This window comes from Gymnoscopelus microlampas (genome assembly GCF_963454915.1).
Source record: "Gymnoscopelus microlampas genome assembly, chromosome: 12".
NCBI classification, from domain to species: domain Eukaryota; kingdom Metazoa; phylum Chordata; class Actinopteri; order Myctophiformes; family Myctophidae; genus Gymnoscopelus; species Gymnoscopelus microlampas.
Window position 1 is genome coordinate 21,543,210 of NC_139949.1, and position 17,297 is coordinate 21,560,506.

The 17,297-nt window shown below is 40.7% G+C and overlaps 1 protein-coding gene across 2 annotated transcripts in view; it reads right to left on the bottom strand.

The window, feature by feature from the left end:
• Positions 1-17,297, bottom strand: part of tmem132e (transmembrane protein 132E) — a 467,019-nt gene that overhangs the window by 60,707 nt on the left and 389,015 nt on the right. For both annotated transcript variants that reach the window (XM_084074773.1, XM_084074772.1), the window contains exons 3-4: positions 13,665-13,805; positions 787-979 (exon numbers count right to left, since the gene is read on the bottom strand). In XM_084074773.1, coding sequence (XP_083930899.1) covers positions 787-979; positions 13,665-13,805 — 334 coding nt within the window. The remainder of the gene's footprint in view (positions 1-786; positions 980-13,664; positions 13,806-17,297) is intronic.

Here is a 17,297-nt window from a genome sequence, read left to right on the forward strand (position 1 = left end):
TTATATACTGTAGTTTACTTTTGGTCTCCTACCACAGCAGAGTCCTCAATTATTGAATTATTGGGTCATTAATGCTCCATGAATTCAAGGCTTCATGGGGTGAGTAATTGATAGACATTGACATTTTTTTGGGTGAAGTATTCCTTTTCCTTTAACCATCTCATTGTTGAGATGGTGGCAATACCAGAAGGTAAAGAAAAGATCTGCCACTGAACCCAGTGTACCAAGGACATATGAGCATAGCATATTAGGAGTGAACCATTCGTTAACCCATTCAATCCGGGAACGCATTTGTGTCACTTTAGATGTCTTTGGATATTCAAAACTAGCAGATCTACAAGCTCATAGCGCGGCACCGAGTGCCGCGCTATGAGCTTGTAGATCTGCTATTTTTGAACAATCTTGAAAATGTGTGCAAATCTTTGAATATATATATTTTCAAAGTGAACATTTGTAACTCAAATCTTTGTTTATGGGGGGTCCCTGGAGCAAAACACTTTTAGATGGGGGTCCGCGGCCAAATACATACATCTAAAACATACACCCCAAAATGATATGTATTTGGCCACGGACCCCCATCTCAAAATATGCTGTTCTAGGGACCCCCAGAAGTTGTTCGCTTCAAAACATATATCTATATTCAATGATTTGCTCAAACTTCCCACGATCTTTCAAAAAATAGCAGATCTACAAGCAAAGCCCAAAGAAATCTTAAATTACACTGACGCCTGGTCTTAATTGATTAAAGAAACATGTCCTGGATCATGTACGTCATAATGTACTCACCATGGACAGGGGGAGGATAGCCTGGATGTCCCTCTGCACCACCGTCAGCTCCGTCACCACCTTCTCAGAGTCAGGGGGTGGGTTCTGCCCCTTGTAGTCGATGTTCCAGTTGATCCTCCGCGTCACCGACAGGCTGGTGAAGTTCTCCATCTCGAAATCCAGCTGCATCACCTCCACGTTGCCCGGGAAATCCCTGCCGGGACAGATGAGAGAAAATATTGCTGTGCTGCGTTGCAATATGCTCATTGAACAGCTCATTGGCGACACAGTGGCAACTGCCTTAGGGTCAGGACTGCATTTTTATCATCAAATGTTCCATTTAATCAGTCCACTGTTCTGTCATGAAATAGAGGTTTTGTGATAATTCTTTGACTTATGCACACAGCTAAGACTGTTGTTTTATTTTAAAGGTAGGGTAAGTGATTTTCATTGGTTAAAATAAGTGTTAAATAGCTCTATATTCTCATACTCATTGCTAGAGTGTTTGTTCAGTAACAGGAGTCTCCATGTCTCTCCAGCTCTTTATTAAACAGAAAATGCATTTTCAGGTTGGGATACCAATTTTATCCAATCAGGAAAGAGAACTCAGTTAGGATACAGATTAAACTGTGAAATTGGAAGAGATGACACAGAGAAGTGAGCAGACACAATTGGAACGTGAGCACTATAAAAATGAAACTGATTAATGGGCACTCTCTCCTGATTGGCTGGAATTTTGCCACCTACCTGAAAATGTATATTCTGATTATTAAAGTGCTGGAGAGACAGCAAGACTCCTGTTACTGAACAAACACTTCTATAGCAATTATTACTATCAGAATATAGTGCTTTAACCTTTTAACAAAAAAACATTTTGCATCATATCACTTACCCTACCTTTGATGTTCCCAAAGACAATATAAGAAACATGGGGAAATTAACTGGTCCTAAAAGATGTGAAATGTCCTGAACAAAGGCACTAGATCAGTGGTTTTCAACCCTTATCATATAAAGATCCATTATTTATTCGGTCTTTGAGCCACGGACCACCGTTTGATGAGATTTAGCCTCTCAGACCCAAGACTTTTGTTATCGTTGGATACGATTTTGTCCACGATTCCATGCTGTATTGATGTGGTACCATTAGGAGAGACAACAGGCAAACGTTGATCAAAATAACAATTCTCCAATTAAGCAATGCAGATATTTAACAATAATGTAACTCTTGAGAGCGTAAAATGAAACCAAACGGACCCGTAAGGGTCCGTTTGGTTTCATTTCACGCTCTCAAGAGTTAAAGATCTATAAGGGTCCATTTGGTTACCAACTCTCCATCATTTAGCTGGGGACCACCTGGAAACCCCCTCAAGGACCACTGGGGGGGTCCCCGGACCACTGGTCGAGAACCACTGCACTAGATGGTCACCGAAAAAAAAAGTGCATTTACAGTGCAGAATGCTTTTTATAGTCTTCCCCACACTCCCAGCTTTACAACGCCTCACATTCAATCATTCGCTCACTGGCGGCGGAGGCAGCCATGCGAGGCCCCCGGCCGGCTCGTCAGGAGCAGTTAGGGGTTCGGTGTCTTGCTCAAGGACACTTTGACGTGACGCCAGGCACCGGGATAAAAGCGGGAACTTTCCATTTGCCAGATGACCGATCTACCTCCTGAGCCATTGCTTTATTTTCTTTTTTAACTCTGTGGGGACTGAATCCTTTACAATGTACAATTTGAGCTCAACGGAGTGCGCTTGTTTATTGGCATTCATTATGACAGCGATTTTATGATCAGCTGACGTGTACATACAGTGCCATGTGCTGCACTCGCTGATGACTATTCATGGGCCCGCTGCAGAACTGATGCAGCATGCAGCTCCTGTCAATAAACAATTGCTGCTTCCTAAAAATGTATGCTCCGTCGCATGATGGTGTCCTGTGCCGAAAACAGCAGATTTACAAGCTCACAACCAATCGCACCCACGCCGCGTTGTGAGCTTGTAAAATCGGCTGATCATTCATCAGGCTTAATTGTACAAGTCCCCTTCTCGTCACACCAGAGTGTAGAGCTTCTGCAAACAGATATCTAATCATGCACTCAAACAATTGTTGGCCTACTGTAATGACTATACATTTGATTCTAAATGATCAGTAGCTTACAGTATAGGCCTACGTAGTCCAATAGTTTTGATAGCTGTGAGTGCATTAGGGCTGGGCAATATATCAATATTATATGGTGATATAGTGATATGAGACTAGATATCGTCTGGGATTTTGGATTTTGCAATATCGTGATAAGGCATAATTTATCCTGGTTTAAATCAATTAACCCCTATTTTATACTTTCTAAACTAGACGACCTACAAGCTCACAATGCAACGCATTGTGTTAAAAGCTTGTAGATATGATATCTTTGTTATTTCTGACAAGAAAAAAGGTATATTATCATTACAATACAATATTATCATAACAATATCGAAATTGAGGTATTTGGTCAAATAATGTCATGATATTTGATTTTGTCCATATCACCCAGCCATAGAGTACATCAATATAGATAGCAATCTCACAGCCTCCACTGCAATGTATGTGACCGTGAAACTGAAGAAGGCTTCACTGATGCCTGGTGGGCTAAAGTTCAGCAAGCCCTATATAAAATCTACTCTCTGGTGGCAAGGAGCAATATTCAATTTCCACCTATGACAAGAACCATTACACCTATACCCCTCACCTGATACTGAAGCTAAGTGAGTGCGATCATCTCCCAGAGACTGCTTTCTGACGAACGCTGGGGCTTGACTAAGTCATACAATGTAAGGCTCCTCCTCTCATCATGAGATCTCAGACGATCTGTCTCGCCATCGGTCACTGAAAATGTGTGACATTCTAAAGTTGACGTCAATATGGCCCACAGAGCGGAGTTCATGTAAAGACCTAGCTTTTTGCACAATAACTTACTCCACAAAAGGAGTTTTAAAATTAATGTTTTTAGTAGTGGTTTGCAAAGGTGACTAAGTGTATGGATGTGCATGTGCATAAAATGTGTGGGTGTGACAAAAAAAAAGGAGCTTTATTAACCAAAATAGTCTGAATACTTTGTGTAATCTATCTTCAAATTACTTTATTGTACTTGCAGTGCAAATGTAATGTATGCAAATAAAATGATTAAAAATGAATTTATTGTGGTAAACTAGGATGATGACCATCATGGCCACTTTTAACCATGAGGCCAAAAGTTAATAATCTCTTCAGGGCACCCTTAGGATCGAGTGTTTAATAAAATATGCCCGTTCGTTCAGAATATTGGCTGTGACCTTGACTTTTGACCTTCTTTTTTTTCCTTTTATCTTTTGACCAAATACTATCTTCGGGCAGCCTGATCATTCCCACCATTTCTCATGAAAATTCCAACAATACATATTCTATTTTAACATTGCCCTCAATTGTGACCTTGCTCCTGGACAATTCTGACCAAAGAATTTGGTTAAAAAGAAAAGTAAAGTTCTGCTGGAAGAATTTAACCCGTTTTTTTATAACACCTAAAATTAAATCAAAGCAACTGAAAACAGATCAACCATGCTGGAGACAGTGTAGCCACATGGAAGCGGGCCACGCTCACCTATTCTGGATATGGCCCAAAATTCAAAAATATTGACGAGATATTCACACCACCATAGAGGCTGTTCTTGGTTTTGAGATACCTCAGACTTGTACCTTGTTGTTGTTGGGAAATATTCCTGAAGATTTCTTGACACATGACAAATATTTAATCAAAATCTTTCTAGCAGCAAGCAAGAAAGCGATCACGCGTCGCTGGTATCAACAGGATCCCCCAACCAAAGACAATTGGATGGACATAATAAGGGAAATATACACTGTGGAAAAACTAACTTTCATACCAGACTACAAGAGGACAAATTACACAAATACTGGGAAAAGTGGTCATCTCTCTTTCAGCCCATGGACAATGTATAACCAATATGTAATAGAAAAATAACTAACAATTGTAGAATGCAGCCTATTCGGGTTTTTTTTCTTTCTTGTTTTTGAACTGTCCTGGTTTTTTGTTTCTGTTTCCCCCCCCCCCCCCCACTTTTATGTTCTGTCTTGCATTCATGTATGTGTATTTGTCTTTTGAAAATCCTTTGTTCCAATAAAAAATGAGTTAAAAAAAGAAAAAGAAAAGTAAAGTTAACTTTCTACAAAGTTTATAACAATCAGTCCATCCATTATTTTGCTAACTGACAATATGCTGCCACTCATTGCTGTGGGCAGGGGTTAATATGCTTAAATCAGTGGACAGTGAATCCCTGATTGATACTTGTGGTAAATAATTGAGTAACTACAGACAGGCAGGAGGCAGGAGGGGAAGTAAAGAGCGAGTGCTTATGGATGTTAGTGGATGTTAAAGCCTTAATGATCGCCTCCCCATATAGGATATAATATTTATTTTATAAGCTGTGCTTCAGGGTTCTGTGGTGGTTGAAATAATGTAATCCTTTGATCCCAGCCCTGTTAAACTGATTAATATGGAGATTCCAATAGATCTGGTTCATAGATGCCAAATAAAAACAGCTTTACAGTATTTTGTAATTAATCAAGAATGACGTACACTAAAATAAATGTGCTACATTCAACACACTATACCAAGATACTAGGATGATGAGTTATCTCCATAGACAAGTAGACCATTTTTACTGCAGACATTTTGGCAAGTCATACAGTAGGACATGCAGTGTTGGGTAATAAAATTAATTCTGGATGGGTTTCATTTAGGTGTTTATGTGTGCCAGCATTAAGTTAACTGTACAGGAGTTGTCCATGCATGCTGGAATCCAGTAACATCCAACAAACCCCTAAATGAAACACGGCCAGAAATAATCTTATTACAGTTCGGATTGACCATTCAATGTAGCTCTTCAGAAGAGAAAGTTGCAACGTCAATTCTGTCAATTCTATCCATCAATCCATCAAACCATCAAACATGTCATCAATCCATCAATCCATCAATCTCTCTCTTTTTCTCTCTCTCTCACCACATTTCTCTCTCCTCATGTGTTAAACTTATGCAGGTATGAAATGGCCTAGAGCTAATGGTACAAAATCATTTAAAAACCCATAAACTGCAAAAGGCTGAAATTTATTAGCAGAGGGAGAAGTGTTTCTGGTGTCTTCCAAAACAAGTCACTTTGATCGTAAATAACTGTTGGTCCACAGACTAAGGCACACCTCGGGGCAAATAAACAAAAATAAAACATTCACGTATGCACACATGCACACATGCACGCGTACACACGAGCACACACAATTATAGGGGGGAAAACACTGTTACGTTTTTCTCATAAACACACGCACACACACCTACCAAAAGGTGCACTGTGCGATGTGTAGCCCCTTCCCATAAACAAGGAGAGTTACAATAAACAAGCCATTGTGTTTCAGAACAAGCTGGCTCTCCTCCTCCCTTGTGGCACCTCCCCTGGCTCCCCACCCCATCTATAAATAAGCTTTCCACACAGCCAACACACTACAGCAGCCAATGTGAAACAACTTTGCCACTACTGGCAGACTGTATCCATTTTTGTTTTAGTTAAGTCAAGTGAAGAGCTAGATTTTTCTTTCAATTAAATTGTTCATTACTTTTCGCAGAGAGCAACCAAAGTGCTGTTAGAACAATTTACAATTTAGTCTCTTTGCGGACGTGACTTGCAATCAGAGTGACTTACAAGTGCGAGAGCAGAGTAAATATGAACACTAGTCAACAAACTGCAGGGTCAGTAGAGTGCAAAGAAAACAATATAGTGCTTCAAAGAAACTAGGATAGGTAAACATCAAATATATAGCATCTGTCTAAATTGTTTAGACTCTAAACAATATGCTATCTATCTATCTATCTCAGCATTTGTGGACAAGCCAGATAGATATCCAATAACTAACCAACATACCCACCCATAAAACAAACATGGGCAAATTCTCCTTCTACAGCAGTGCCACCAAGGTTTGGAATAGTCTAACCCCATCCCTAAAAAAAATGCAGTTCGCTGGGCTCATTTAAAACAGCCTTAAAAACACACCTTTCTGGAGGCCAAAAGAGGAGGTAGTAACATTTGTGTTAATATTTGACCTGTTTGGTTGCTACAGTATATATGTCTATGAATGGAATACCAAGGACCCCAATGGAAACAAGACCGCAAGGACTTTTTTTGGACGGACCTTTTAGACAAAGTATTATAAATGTAATTGTGATGTTTGCATTTTTTTTTGCCTAATACAATATTCATTCGATCATACTGTATACAGTACATGTGCATATTATAAATAGCATCTATCTACTGTTAGAGGTCATTCTGCACTGGAACATCTACTGTACAGAGGTGGAAGGCACAGGTGTGGGAGGGAGGGGCTGAGAAGATTTTAACAAATCTGGCAGGAGATCTGGGAGGGGGAGCCCAAAGTCTTAACGGATCAGTTTACATCAAAGAGTCAAAGTGGAACTGAAAACTACATTCAAAATCCAAAATATACGGTCTGCAATATTCTGAAACTTGCAACGATGAATCAGAAGCAATGCCCATCAGCCAAAATGCTATAGGGCTAGAGACAGGGGCATTTACATGACTGCAACGTTTCTCTGTGTTTCTTCTTGTTGTAAATCTTTCAGGAAAATAGTTTTTGGTAAATTAGGGAAGAGCTTAGAACGGGCAATAGTCTTTGACAAAATGCTTTGAAAAAGAGGGCAAAACAGTGACAGGGACATGATCATGATCATGATCACTTGTCGGTTGCGTTATGTCCCAAATAAATACAATACATATTATTAAGGCCTTGTGACCATAGACATAATAATAGACGGTTGTCATAATATCGGGTATTGTGGTATGAAAACCCCTATATTGTGGTATTGATACTTTTACTTAAGTACAACATTTTAGTACTTCTTCCACCACTGGATGCTGAATGCTTGTGACTATCAGAAATATCACAAAGCAGCTTCACAAACCGATTTTTTTTTCGGAATGACAGTGTATAAATAAGCACGTTTTCCAAACCCTGGCCTGCAGTGTTGCTTCACCCCAAGCTTATTCTTTTTATATCCAGAACAAAATGTTGCTGATTGCAAATTGGCTTATATAAAAGCAGATGAAATTAGATTCTTCTGTTGTCCTGAGAAGACACTTTGTTTTCGAAAACATTTTAATCACAATTTGGCCAAACCATTGGCCAAAATCAATAACCCCCAAAAAAATCAATAATAAATTGAATTGTCGCTATTTACAAGGCACTATTAGCATTAATCCCCTTTAAGTTAATTTTCAGAATGGGCTGAAAATTGATTACAATGTGGATGGTTCCAACAATGTACCAAACCTGCTACTTGTTTGAAGACACAACAGTGGACAAAGGCCACTGAACTATGAAAGAGGGATAATTAGATCTACACTGTCACTGTGAATGAAGAAAAGTGTCACCTCTTTCTCTCACTGGGCAATGATTTTTCAGGTAATTAAAACACTAGTTGACTAGAGTTCCCCAGGGCTCCATACTAGAACCCCTCCCCCACCCCAATACACTAATATCTGTGCTGAAAATAGCCAATCTAGAGTACAAGCTGTGAGCTTATAGATCTGATATTTTAACTCAATGTTCGCCCCCAGAATAAGGACATAAAGGTTCAAGTGGTTAAAGCCAGAAGTTCACCAGACGCTTATAGGACCACTTCACCTGTCTTCATAAAATTGGTCTTCACTAATGATCACTAATGATCATAATATGATGGCACCATTTCTGTCGCTCTGTGTCTCAGAGGAGGGCTGTGGAGTGGACAGTTCAGAAACCTGCCTACCAGTGACATAATCAGTAGGCAGGTTTGATAATTGCAAACAAGATTTTTTTTGTGTTAATGCGAGAACAATGGCTTCCATTTCAGCATGCTCACTTTCCAGGAAGAGACAGGCTGTAATTTATCTTAGCTTGGAATCCCCATCAATGATGTCACTGCAACAGCTAGGCAGGTTTCTGAACCGTCCATAGCCCACCAATGAGAGGCAGAGTGAGTAGACGCAAACGGTGCCATCTTACAATGAGGACCAATTATATGAAGATAAGTTTGAAAAAAAAGTGCTCCATTAATGGTGCCTGGAGGTGTAACGTTGAGGGGCTATGGCTTTGGAGGGTTAAAGTGAACTGCTAGCGTATAACAAGTTGGTTCATAGTTTTTTATGATCTATGTTTTGATTCATAGTGAAACGCTACCAGCATTTAGGCTGTCAAATAAACCTTATTGGGTTGTCAAGTTCTACAACCATAATATAACTTGTTGCCCTGGGCTGGCCTATAAGGTTCAAGGTGATCTTTATTGGTGCGTCTTGTGTACAGAAGTAAAACATATCAGTTTTTATTATCGTCTCCTTAGACACAATAATAAATAAAAACAATCGTAGTGTGTTATTTGTGTCTTTGTTGTTCTTCTTAATCTTGCCCCATGTGGGGGGACTGGGCCCGGCATATCTTACCCCTTAAACATCTTTGTTGTCTTGAACTTCTCTCCCTATGTTTTTAATTTGAATATTTTTAGTAAGGCAGATTATGTGGAAATAAACTCTATAACTTAAAGTAATACTAGGTAACTTAAAAAAATAAAGTTAAATTGTATATATTTTGTGAGTGGCACACCCACTCCATGAATTTCACCCCCGAAAGCCTTTTCTATTATATTTTCCATTGAAACGGTGGCGGGCCGCCCTTCCCAAGAAAATGACGTCATCCGGTCGGAAAATGTAAACGGAAATGCACCGGTTTCCTTTTTGGCAGGGAACTACCGCACCGGTTTGCTGTTTGGCCAGGAACTACCGCGCTTTTTTAATGTTTTTTGGGGGGTTTTATGACCTCAATTACACCCAAAAACCTGAACTTTGAACATTCAGTGGATTTTCTGTGGTCTGGGGTTTTCTGAATAATTAGGCTTAAAAGTCATCTGAGATTGGCCCTTGGATAGTGAAGTCACAGGGCATTAATCCTGCCCACTCGCCTCGTCGCCCCTACCCTCCCCTATCAATTCCTTTGGGGGGGTCGGAGCAGAGGTGATGATTGACAGGAAAAATCCCTCAACAGCGACACCCGCAGGCAACGATTTGCAGTTGAAAAGGCTTTAGAAATGTGAGAGAAAAACACCTGCAATGGCTCACTAGAGTGGAATTTTCAGTTCAAACTTTTTATACACGTTTGAAGGACCATGACAAAGACTTTTAATGTGTTGTAAAACTGAATGTCATGAAACCTTTAAACAAAACAGTTGCTTTGCGGTGTGGATCTGCAGATGAATTCTAAGTTGAATGGACCTATCATTCCTACATCCTAATGAAACAAAGCATTGACTTAGCAATTCCTAGAGACATGCCTCTCATTATGGGGCCAGGCTTCCAGCATGGACCCATATTGTTATTCGCATTATTCCATTTCTTCTTCTTCTTCTGCCGTTTTTGCCAGTTCTGGCTGAACCGTGCATACGCTTTTTATGAAACTCGGCCATATGATAGATGGTCATGAAAAACGATCAAAAAATAATTCTCACAATCTTTCGTCAAAAGGTGGCGCTATAGCACTCAGTTGAAAATGACAACTTTGAACAGGTACAACTCATGCCCTGTTTCACCTACAGCCATGAAACTTCGATGCACACATGCGTCTCCTCATGCTGAACAACTTTCACACTCTGACTTTTGACCTCTGACCTTTAGATCTCCCACCATTTTGAATTATATGAAAAACAGTTAAAACCTATCTCCTCCTGGGATTTTTGAGTAATCTGCACGAAACTTTTTACACATGAACTTTGGACCTATGCCAAAAAACGTTTGCAAAATATCTTCCATAAGTGAAAAAATGAAGCTTTAATGAGCCAATGAATATTGCAGTTTTATGACAATTATTCATCTGCCCCTAACACATACATGCAGACTTACCATTCTTTGAAACTTTGCAGAAATGTAAAGGGCCATTCCAAATATCACTGAAACCAATCTTACTCCAATTGGTCAAACGGGGGCGCTATAGCAATTTTTTGAAAATTGAAACTTTAAACAGGCAAAAGTCATGCCTCGTTTGGCCGACAGCCATTAGACCTGCTTACACATGTGCCTTGACTAATGAGGAACACATCTATCACGTTGACCAGTAAGCACCGCCCTTAGATTGTCCGCAATCTTGAGCAGTTTGAAAAACACTTAAACCCAGGATTTTTCAGCTATTTGCGTGAAACTGTATGATCTGTGTGATCTCCTTTTTCACAGGTTCTTGTCTGTTGGTGGCTTCTCGCTTAAATGTGTGCCCCACAACCTGAAGGTCACCAGTTCAAGCCTCACTTGGTGCAGACTTCATCTAAGTTGCATTTCACACAACATGACTATCAATGAATACATCTGCAATTGTTAAAGATAACATGAAATACTTAATTGAGTGTTTTTTACATACAGCTGATCTACAATCTCACAACTTTTCAGATAGCAATGAGAGTATGTTTTTTCAATGTATAACATACTTCATTGTGAAAATAGCCGATGTACAATCTGACAACTTTTAATGGTTTGTGAGCTTGTAGATCGGCTACTTTCACTAGTTTTGCTTCTGAGGAGATGTACAATTTCTTAATTGGTAAATGGTTTGTGAACGAGTGATCTTAGTGTTAGTGAAACAGGGGCTTGGGTCATGACAGAAGGCAAGAGTTTGTGATCCTCAACAGACAATATCAGCCTGGACAAAGCTATAGCACTATAGGTAGTGTTGCAGCTACCTAAGAGTGCCTCACGACCACAAGGTTGCTGGTTCAAGCCTCACTTGATGCACACTCATTTAAGTTGAATTGCAAAAAACATGACTCAATCTATTCCGTTTCCATGGCTCTCTCTCTCTCTCTTCAATCTATTCCGTTTCCATGTCTTTCTCTTCAATCTATTCCGTTTCCATGTCTCTCTCTCTGTCTCTTCGATCTATTCCGTTTCTATCTTCAATCTATTCCGTCTCTCTCTCTCTCTCTCTCTCTCTCTCTCTCTCTCTCTCTCTCTCTCTCTCTCTCTCTCTCTCTCTCTCTCTCTCTCTCTCTCTCTCTCTCTCTCTCTCTCTCTCTCTCTCTCTCTCTCTCTCTCTCTCTCTCTCTCTCTCTCTCTCTCTCTCTCTCTCTCTCTCTCTCTCTGAGGGTCGGCCATAGCTGAGTGGTTAGTGAGCACGCCTAGGGAGCCAGAGGCTCTGGTTGCCCCAGGTACGATTCCATGGGGGGTTAAGCAAATGTGTCGATGACATGAAATTTGTCCCTGAGCAAGACTCTTAACCCCTAATTGCTCACAGGCCCTCATTGGAAACAAGACCGCAAGGACTTTCATGAACTGACCTTTTAAAGGAATTATCATTTCTCTTTCTCTCTCCTGGCCCCGTATTATCGCTGCTTGCAGCTATATTTTTACATTGTTTTACGATGATTTGTCCTAACTTTAATAGCTACTTGAGCAGTAGTGACATATTCCACCTTGTCTTTGTCCCTGTTACTGAAGGACTCCAGGGTAGATTCCCTGCAGCTCTATATCTATGATAATTCCACTAGATTTACAAGGCTATTTTCTATATTCTCTGAGCAGGTAGCAAGATTACAGAACTAGGGAGGATATAATAGCTGGTGGACGGGACAGTTTATTGACTTGCTTCTTATGCACTGTGCATAATGATTATCCAAATTTCTGATACCCTAGCTGTTTCACGATTCACATTAAGTCACACTTAACAGAAGGTCAATTGTGCTTGCAAAATATCAGCATTTTGTCAAAGTACTGTATAATATTGTTAATTTAGCCACTGTGGAACTGCAGGCGCGTGTCATGGCCACACACACACACACACACACACACACACACACACACACACACACACACACACACACACACACACACACACACACACACACACTATACTGGTGACACACTATACTACACTATACTTCCGCCTATATTTAATCACAGATTACACACTATGCTGACCTATGCACACCAAGTCAGAACGACTGCAAACGACTTAGGTGAGAAAGGGATAGTTCACCCAAAAAAAGACCCCATGGAGACTTAAATTCAGGATTTTTTTCCCTTCGCATTCCTAAGATAGGCAGCGGTTCCGGTAGGAGATACAAAGGAGACTCTCTGTGTCTCCTACCGGAACCGCTGCCGGTCATCAAATGATTGGCTTAGGAATGCGACAAAAACAAAAAATAAATGGGGTGACTAATTGATATAAAGAAAGTCATTTTGGGGGTGAACTATCCCTTTAAGTCTACTTACAGTATATTGTATTTTTTATTTGTGTTTCTTATTTATTTTTCATTTTAAGTTGAATCTCCCTACTCTTCCCTGTACCAATCCTGTGGGCTTACTGGTCTTGTGTTGCCAGACAATTGGAGAGCTCAGCCTACCAACACATCTGGAGACCTCTAAGTCTAAATGCATGGTAGGTGCTACAACAGCGTTGTGCTTTGGAAAACAATCATATCATCGCTCCTATATGAAGGGCTGCCCTAGAGAATTTGTACTGGTTCTGAAATGCAGTTTGCTCTTTAAACCCTTTTCCACCCACTAGCTACGAAAGCTGTGAGATTGTCCTTGGTTCTCTGTTGAGTGAAGCGTTTAGAGACTGACTTATGAGCCATAGATGCTTACTGCTGCGCTGCTATAAGACACCTGAATTCCCCTCACGGGGGGGGGGGGGGGGGGGGGGGATCAATAAAGGTCTATCTATCTATTGAACATGAAAAATATCCTTTTTTTTGTATACAGGATGATAGAGCAAAGTATCAACAGCTCCGGCTCCAGCGGGTGGTTTGGTTGGATGGATGCGGTGTGTGTTTAGGCCCGCGGCTGTTGACTTACCCCTGTTTCACTCCTTTGTTCTTGTTCACATCGACGGTGGTGATGGAATGCTTGGCCCCAGACTGCAGCTCCCAGTCTACCTTCCACTGGGCATTTTTCGATTTGGTCTGGCGCAGGTTCACCCCTTTCTTCGCCTTGACCCTAGTGGAAAATGGAATGGGGGGGAAAAGGGGGAGATAAGTCAATTTTATTAGAGGGGAGGGGGGTGATTTATGAGCGAGGTCAGGAAGTTGGGTATCTCACGTGAACCATATTTCTCCTCATTGTATCACGTCGTGGCAAAAGCAATTTCAGAGATGAATCAATGACAGATGGAAGTAGACGACAGTGCTTTTAATACATATTAGACCATGGGACAAAGGTTATCGGGGTTAAATTAAGGTTACTTGTGTTAGGTAGCAATGTCTTTGAACGTCATAAAATGATGATGTACAGTATTACACGCAGCATTTATTAAATAAAAACAATTTGTACTTCAACAAGACATGGTCCCACTACAGTCGCCATGCTTAGTGACCACATCCTATAATGTATATCTGTACTTTACAGTTAGTGACTGATATGACATGGTAAGAATTCCGTAATTATGAGTGCTGTTTGCATTGCTTAATCTGGAAAAAAATGTAAGTGTATGTGTGAGGAGGTGTACTGTTACTCTACTGTAGCACTTTGAATATGAGGTAAGGATTAGCGTCTGCCGTCAGTGTTGCCAGATTCTGTGAGAGCAACAAGCAACCAGGTCTAGGAAAACCAGCCCAAAAGAAGCGACTATGGGCCACATGAGCACTTTAACATGTACAGCAGCTATTTGAAAATAGCAGATCTACAAGCTCACAACGTGTCGCGATGCGACGCGTTGTGAGCTTGTAGATCGGCTATTTTCAAATAAAATATTGCGGGGAAATTATAATAAGCAGATCTTGCAACCCTGTCTGCCGTACAAACCACTGAACATTGAATTAATGTAACTGTGATACCATCAATGCAATGTGGAGTTGCTTTGTACGGAGAGAATCCTTGGGAAACAGAAAACGTGTCTGCAGGCGTACAGGGGGATTTTTCCGGTGATGAGGATATGTTGCTGTTGCACTAATAGAGAATAAAGCTCAAGCACTGTATGGGTCCATAAAACAAGTTTCCCTTACTGTATAATATACAGAGACAATATTATTGTCTCTTCAGCAGCTGCACATTTTACAGATGACATCACATTTGCTCCCTGTTTATGGACAGCATTAGCTGGGCTGTCCTAAACGGTCTCACTGTGGATTAATCACAATCATGGCCTACAGGCTGTCCGGTGCTATAGGAATATCATTGGTAAATTCTTTCCATTTTGAATTGCAAAGGTGACTGTAATTTGGGCTCGAAAAAAGCACTTTCCCGGCATGATTTTATCCAGACTTTTTGCTGATTATTGTAGATACCTCCCCCAGCACACAGAAGGGAAATAAATAAACATTTTTTCCCCTCTCAGTTATAGTGAATCTGGTCATTCGACCAGGGACCTAAACCCGACTCCATCAATGATGCATGATGGGGGACCATCCACTCACCCATGTGCATCTAGAGACAATGGAGATTATTGATTTATTCTAATGTTCTCGTGCTCATGAAACAGGATATGGAATGAATGATTAATATACTAGGATTCTCTTTGTCTGTCTAGTGTCTCCAAGCCATCTTGTTGATAAACAAAAAGGCACTCTGTGATGGCTTACTCGCAAAATGCCGGGATTTCAAGGATCCCACGCGTAACAATTCTGCCATATAAATCCCATATTAATACAACCCTACTTCCAATAAACGATACGTGCAATTTCAGAGTACTGCCAAAGGGTAGGCAAGGTTGTTATCAATATGCAAGTGTCTATCTCTGTATGAGGACATTAAAGCCCCCCCCCCCCCCCCATCCCCCCCCCCCGTGGGACACTAATGACATTGCTTTGCTTACAGGGAGAGGCAGCCTAGCCTTGTGCCTTTGTTGCTCCAGTGCAAAAACACTGTGTTTTCATTTCAATTACTTTTTCCTGAAAGATTCAGGGACACTATGTTACCGAAATACCCTGTTTTAGTTCAGCTCACGTCGCTTTGTATGACACCGGCCGTTTGATGTAGTGTACAGTAAATGAGCCTTTAGGCAGCTCCGGTGTCTTTCAGACTCACCTTTATAATAAAGGGATGTGGATGGATGCGTTTTTTAAGCCCTGTAGTGTTTCTACTTTCTATTGTTCAAGGCGAGCACTGCAAACTGCCTCGCCCACTCTACTTGTAAAAGCTACTGACCTGCAAATTAATACATTCCGAAATGAGAAGGAAAAAAAAGATTAATTGAATCTGCACAATACCAGGGATAGAGAGAACGCCCATACAGATGCTTACAATGCAAAAATAAATCTAGAATAAGTCTTATAATCTGTGTAGTAACGGTTTGCTTACTATCAGTTCGCTCAAGTGTGAAAGGTGGCGTGCCTATTGCCGTTGACTCTTCAATTAATCTCCCAAATAACCTGATTATAAGTACCGATTATTGATATTAGTAGAGCATGACCTCTCCCTTTACACTCAATGCTACCCAAATAAGAACGCAGACATAATGAGCAACATTTACATTTACATTCATTACGCATTTTCCGCAGAAGATTATTATAAAGTCTACTCTATATTCATCATAATCTTTTGAGAGCGCTTGCATATTGTACAGTCCCAATGTTTTTAATCAGATGATCCATTTCACAGACTCCAGTTAATTTTTCCCCACAAATGAGAGGGGATGAGGCATTACCCCTGGGAGCACAACATGAATGGGGCACAGTACTAAAGCTGATTAATGAAAGAGCATAGCAAATGGAAAAGCCACAGCGTCGACCAGCAATAATGTAAGCCCAGATTCTCCGAGAATCTTTGTCAGCTGCGCTGCCCTTATAGAAGCAAACCGAGACACAGTCTGAGCCACTTGAACATACCGAGTTACATTTGGTAGTCCGGCGGCAAAAAATAGCCGATCTACAAGCGCTGTGAGCTCGTAGATCTGCTATTTTCGGCGTGGGACACCGTCGTGCGATGGATTACAGATTTGGCTTGAGACTAAGTGCTATTACTTACTCATTCCACACAGATGCCTTGTGCCATGGCAACACCTATTAGATTCTGGGTTTGTTGGCTGACTGTTAAACAGGAGAGCTTAGCTCTAAACACTTCCACTCATTCCAGGCCAGACTTGTGAAAAGGCTTGCACATTGGTAGTCCGACAGTCAGACCATAATAATGTCTCTTTATTAACTCTCACTCGTTGAGCACACATTTAGTTTGTCAATTTCTAAATGCTGCATGTTATACAATATACTGTACTCTGGTATTTAACCGGTAGAATATCAACTCATCTCACACACACTGTATTGACTAATGTGAGCTGTTACATGGCATATCTAGCTCATCTGTCTCAAATGATATCAAATACAGTATCACCCTTAAATGCTGCATGTGTGAAGTACAGTAACGGCTCCCCTGCAATAGACAGCGGCTGGGAAAGCGATGGGAACTGCTTAGCTCCTAGATCACAAGCAGCGGTCTTATAAGCAATCATCCGGAGCACTTTAATATCTGTCTTGTGTTTATCACTGCAAGTAAACC